The 6,184-nt window shown below is 36.1% G+C and overlaps 1 protein-coding gene across 1 annotated transcript; it reads left to right on the top strand.

Moving 5' to 3' along the window:
* Nucleotides 1-234: 234 nt before the first annotated feature.
* On the top strand, nucleotides 235-4,291 carry LOC137992093 (uncharacterized). The gene is made up of 6 exons (XM_068837192.1): nucleotides 235-395; nucleotides 839-945; nucleotides 1,483-1,547; nucleotides 2,709-2,803; nucleotides 3,656-3,714; nucleotides 3,933-4,291. The coding sequence occupies exons 1-6, from the start codon at nucleotides 377-379 to the stop codon at nucleotides 4,038-4,040; spliced, it is 453 nt and encodes a 150-aa protein (XP_068693293.1). The 5' UTR covers nucleotides 235-376; the 3' UTR covers nucleotides 4,041-4,291.
* Nucleotides 4,292-6,184: the final 1,893 nt, after the last annotated feature.

Raw genomic sequence — 6,184 nt, 5'->3', positions numbered from 1 at the left:
TCATCTTGGGAAAGGTTTGGTGGAACACACCATTTTTTCCTTGAGAGCATATAAAAGGTTCAACACGTAAAAAATACATGACAGGTTCCTTTAGCTTATACATGTTTGCCCATGATCCATGATGGTTTGGCATGTTAGTGCAATAATAATTTACTAATATTATTGTGGTTATTATTAGTATTATTGCTAACAGACTGTGGATTCTTCTCTCACTGACTTAAAGTAATACAAGAGGTAATTGTCTTTTCAGGAGGAGAATGGTGAAACAAGTGCTGTGTTTATTTTGGAAGACAGTGACACCACAAGGAAGATCTGGAATTACAGTTTTAAATTACTTTACAAAGTTACTGTTGGAAAAAATCAACTCAATACGACCATGACAATTGAAAATAAAGGTAGTGTTTCTGCAAGTTAATAATGGAACATGTATAATTATAGCACTTAATTCACTGCAACACCATTTCATTGGCTTTAAATCTGTATCCCTACAGGAGTTTGAAGGGAACAAAGATAATGTAGTGTATTTAAGAAATATACATGGAATCACTCTATTATTCTTTTTGAAAAATCATGCAAAGCCTGCAGAAATTGTCAAACCCAATTATTATTATTACCAGTGAAGCAAAATTAGTGTGGTTTAATGGCCTGCACATTTGCAAACATTGTGTCTTCTGAAGAACATGGCTCTTTAAACCCACCTATTCCATTTATTTGAATGTTTACTGCTAAACTGGAATTATAGAAAAAGACTGTAGAATCATTGCAAAAGAATGCATCAGTAGAATTCAGCAGTAATTGTTTTCTTTGTGTATAAAATTAATATTATTTTGATCCACAGGTGACCAAGCTTTTGATTTTACCACACTTTTTCACACCTACTTTAGAGTTCCAGATGTTACGCAGACGACAGTGTCTGGATTGAAGGGTTTAACTTATATTGATAAGGTATGTAAGTATTTGAGGGTGAGGGGGAGGGGGAGGGGGAGGGGGGCATTGGTCCAATTACCTCCAAAATTTCCTTTACTGCGGTGAACAACCAGGAAAACCATGAACACCTGAAATATGTCAGGAATGTTATTACTGTTCAATCATGCGTCCGAAATCCACTTCCGAAACCCACTTCCTAAACCGCATAGTTTATTTTAGTTTGTGCGGTAAGAATTGCATCGGATTTAGATTTCCTGGGTAATTGATTTGATTTGAGCTAACTCTGGTCGTTTAAGGTCTGAGACTTTTCTTAAAGAAACAGAAGAGTGCATGTATTTGTCCTTTCACCGATTACTGGCGCTCCAAAGCAATTGTTGCTTTCAACATGTATTTAATATAACTGTTATTCAGTTTATGGTTTTGGTGCGTGAAGACTCCTCAAACATGATTGGCTCAAAGACAATAAGCATTCCTGACTTATTTTGGTGTTCATGGTTGATTGCACTGTGAGGTAGTTAGTGTCTTGACCTTGCATTTTCACTTTCTTGCCCACAGGTTCTTGGTGGTAGTACATTTACCGAAAGCAGTGAGCTTGTGACAGTCAAGACCTTTACTGACAGGTGTGAAACTTAGTTAGCTCTAAGTAATTTAGGTCTAGGAAATTACAATGTGTGGATGCAAGTTTAACAGTGTGGCCACACACGAAACATTTTTGCCGACTGTTGCTTGTCAGCAGCAAATTTTGTCAGGAAGGTTCCAAGTCTGGTCAGGCCCTAATACACCCTGTGCCAGGGTTTTTGTTTTCACTAGGACACTCTACCACCCCTCGGTCAGATTTCAATATTACTTTGGTTGGGTTTTAGTCTCCCTTTAATAATGTTTTATAATTTTCTAAAAAATGTTTCCATGGTAATAACCACCTTACCAGGGCCTTTCATCTTCCCACATGACATCAGAGGTGGGGTGGGAAGTTAAATTATCAAGCAAACAGCCTTGATGTGCAACACACATACATTAACTACTTTTCCTTAATAACAATCCTTACGTTATCATTCTTGTGCCCTTTTCTAATTATTCTAACTTATAAATGGCTTCACTCCAGGGTTCTCGTCACTTTAATTTTGTGCTAATTTGCTGGTAAGCAAATACTGGGCAGTGCCTGGGAGGGGAGCGTGACTTCCCATCACATGACTACCTTATTTGGCTCTTTCATTCATCCCGCCATGCGAGCCTTCCCAGTTTGACATTTCCAAAGCTCAACTCGTTTTTTTCTGTTCTGCAATTTAATCCCTCCCTTCCCCCTGTTATGCTTTCTGGTTCTTTTGTATTTTATTTTATTTTATTTTTTCCTTATGAGCTTATTGTAACCTGTTTTAATAGTTCTCCTCAATAGAATATGTGCGGGGAATTGCTGCCTGCGGCACCCCTTCAGCCCTGTGCTGAAGCCCCGTTAAGGAGGGGGCATATTGTTACTTTGCAGGACTGGGTTAACAAGGCCCCAGGACAGTATGCCAGCCACTATGCCTGCCTTGCAATATAGGCATGAGGCACCCCCTCAGCTAGTTGCCGAGGCCCCTCATCCTGTGGTCCATACCGGCGGTGGGTATTATCCGTGCCTTGCCAGTACATTCCCTGTCCCATGTTTACGCCCAAGTTGTGTCTATTATCTTTCATTGCGCACCAAAGCATAAACATAATTTCTTCGTTTCAAGTTATTGATAAAAAAATGAAGGTGTGCATAAAAATAATATCACCATCAAAATAATGATTTCTGTTTTCAGGGTTTATCAAAATTCTCCAAGTGAACACAAAATAACAAATGTTGGTTCTAAAAACTGCAATGTTATTCTCTGGAAAGAGAATTTACCAGATACAGGTATACTTTTGAACTGATCAATACACTTGCATGCTTACTATGGATTGCCAAGTGAAGGAATTTAATTGATCCTACCACTTATGGGATTATTATCATTCGATGGATTTTTTTCTTTCCTTTTCATTGGCCGAGAGCCCACCGCGTGACCTGCAAATAACTGTCTACAAGTAATTGTTTTGCTGCGAATAATATTCTGCTCATGCGTAATTGAAACCACGCTCTTGTGTGAAAATGGCAGTTTGCTCTCCTGATCTTTCAGAAAAAGATTTAATTGTTGGGAATTGTGAAAAATGCTCATATAACGTATGACCTAATATGGAAACTGATTGCGTCAAGTGTTGCTTTAATTTCCAAGTGTTCAGAATTTAATGAAAATTTAATAAAACAATAATTATTATAATAATAATTCATTCATGCTTGTTCGATATCAGTGGTTATAGCCAACTCGGCGCTACTCACTGCCTTGGCTATTTACCATCTCATATCCAACGTAGTCACTCATGGAATAATCTTGTTATTATTAAAAACTAGATTATTGGATAATGCATTTGCCGAGCTTTGATTGGCTTAGCCATCATGGTATACGAGCTATTATACCATGCTCTACAAATATCAGTAACTGTACCCAGCAGTTTTTACAAAATAAAGTAGAGAAGATTTATCCATAATTTGTGGGCATTTTTACTAAAACAATAATTGTTTTATAATTCCACTCATGCCTGCTGGATATCTATCTATCTATCATCTCATATCCAATGCATGCTTGTGGAATAATAAGTAATAATAAATAAATTTTTAAATAATTTACTGTCTCACTAATATATATGAATTTGATTTACAATGTTTTGGTAGTTATTTGGAATCCCTGGGCACATAAAGCTGTGACAATGTCAGATTTTGGAGATGATGAGGTATGTCTGAATGTAGCAATCCTTTGTTTGCTCTGTTGTTCAAAATGGAACTTAAAGAATGGGAGATTCGTGGGAGCTAGTAATAATAATAATAATAACAACAACAACAACAACAAAGTATTGGACTGCAATTGCCAAAACAATGTCAAAATGATGATAAATTATTCTTTCTTTCTTGTTATCTTGTTTATTTCTCTTTCTTTCTCGTTATTATACAGTACCCCAATATGCTGTGTGTAGAGGCTGGATATGTCGGGAAACCTTTTACTCTTCAACCAAGAAAGAAATTTGAGGCACAGCAAACCTTTAAATGCTGCTGTGCTTAGGCCAGTCAGCTAACTGGCAGTAACCTGAAATTCCGGGTGGACAAGAATCACAGAACACAACATGTATACTAATGGATGTATAAAAATGGTTCAAAAAGGAAAAAACAATGATTTTGTCTTTGAACACTTTCTTTAGGACTGTAGGTTGTTAAGCTAACGAATTGTTCATTTTATACGATGTGGTTTTGGTTCTGAAGTAGCAAAAAAAGCTGTTCATAATAGTTCTGGGCAATAAAGAATGTCCCATTTGAGAGGAGTTTTCAATTATTATCATGTGGCTATTCTGCAGGCAATAATTCCTGAATACAGGTTTCAGATTTGATATTTATTTTTCCAGCTTACTGAAGCTCTTTTCCAAGCAGCTCATTCTTTAAGGAAATCTAGCACTATTGACATTGGAAAAAGGGTGAAGTAGGATGAAAATAAATCCTATTTTATAAGCATACTGATAATTTTATCATGAAAACAAAATACAATGTAACCCCCATTAGTATAAATACACAGGTGATTACACAAAACCGCGCGCTCTCATTGGCTCGCTATCTCGGATTATCAGCCGATAATCACCTCGACGGACAAAATGGCTGCCAGTAGTCGTTTTGCTACTGTAAAGTGAAGATGATTTCGCGTTGAAATGTTTTTTTTTTTCTTTTTGAAATAATCACCTGTGTATTTATACTAAAACAATTATTATTTGCCTCAGGCACAGTGATTATCGGTGAATATTCACCTCGACTTCGTCTCGGTGAATATTCACCGATAATCACTTCGCCTTCGGCGAATAATTGTTAATTAGTCTTTTAATTGAAAGGGGTGAACATTTCCTGATGTAGCAAGGGCTGAGGAATCGGAGTGCAATTTACCCAATGAAAACAACACTAACTTGAAAACCTTCAATAAGTATTATAATTACCATTTTCACTTACCTGTGTGTGAAAAGTAAAAGATTTTCAGAAAAGCTATGATATAGGGTGGAGTTCACATCAAATTTATGACTGGTCAACGTATGTACGTGCACATGTGTATGTCTCTTATTAAAAATAAAACAAAAATTGTTGGGATGCACCAAGAAGGAAAGGAGAGGGCACGGAAGAGTCTACTAGTTCTCTGTTGTGCAATAGGCCTTTTGCCACAATTCGTCATGTGACTTTTTTTCATAAACACAATGATTCTCCTGGTTTCATGAAATTATTTTTCCAGAAATAAAAAGATCAGCTCAAAATATCCTACCATGGCCCATAAGTATGTTGTTTAAACTGGTGTTGTTACAGTTTAAAAGGATTTGAATGGGAAAAGTCATGCTTCAATGATTTTCATTCAAATCCTCGTATTTTTCTAAGTTTTCAAACTGCTTTAATTAATTAATTAATTAAAATTCTTCCTTCAAAATACATGAAAGTCTGAACCCTTGCACATTTTTTCTCACTTCTTTGACCTATGGTAAAAATAGGAATCTGAGCCCTCTTCGTCATGTGGCATGTAGTTATGAAAAATTACACTGGAGGGCAAAAGCTTTTCGTTCGGAAACAAAAGTATGGAATTTTCGAGTGTTTAAATGGTCATAAAACTTTACCTTGAGTACTATTTCTCTAAAAATTTGTATTCTGGCTAAGACAAACGCCATCTTCCCATAATTTTCTGGAATTTATAAATTCCACGCTTCAAGTTCACCAATTATCAGTCATGTGACCAGTTTGTTGCAAATGGCTTATCCCCTTCTCCACTTCTACCCTGCTAGAAACATTGCAAGAGATATGGAGGAAATCAATTTTTTTTCAAAAAGAAAACCTTGGTGCTGGTATATACAAAAGGACATTGAAACTATAATCATTATTTTCTTAATAGTTTGTACTTGGAAAACTGAGGCTAATATTAAACAAAGTAGTTTTGTCCTAAGTATTTTGCACAAATGAAAACATACAAGATCATTGACATGGATTTCCAATTATCATAAGTATTATTAGAACTTTAATTAATTTAACCCTTTCACCCCTAAACCGGCCATACTTAATATTTTACTCTGTCTAACGTCAGACGATTTTACTTGTCAATGGAGGAGTCATTGGGTTAATCATTCGCTGTGTCCCATTAATGAGACTGACAATGTTACATTTGTAGGTCTGTGATTTTGTAAGCAATAGACA

Source organism: Montipora foliosa, chromosome 2 (assembly GCF_036669935.1).
Source record: "Montipora foliosa isolate CH-2021 chromosome 2, ASM3666993v2, whole genome shotgun sequence".
Classification (NCBI taxonomy): Eukaryota; Metazoa; Cnidaria; class Anthozoa; order Scleractinia; family Acroporidae; genus Montipora; species Montipora foliosa.
The sequence above is the reverse complement of the archived record's forward strand: the minus strand, read 5'-3'. Positions and strand labels throughout refer to the sequence as shown.

Bases quoted from the DNA above. Each gene is read 5' to 3' on its own strand.
- LOC137992093 (XM_068837192.1), top strand. The intron at 1,548-2,708 runs GTGTGAAACTTA...TTCTGTTTTCAG, and splicing joins GTCAAGACCTTTACTGACAG to GGTTTATCAAAATTCTCCAA. The intron at 2,804-3,655 runs GTATACTTTTGA...ATGTTTTGGTAG, and splicing joins AGAGAATTTACCAGATACAG to TTATTTGGAATCCCTGGGCA.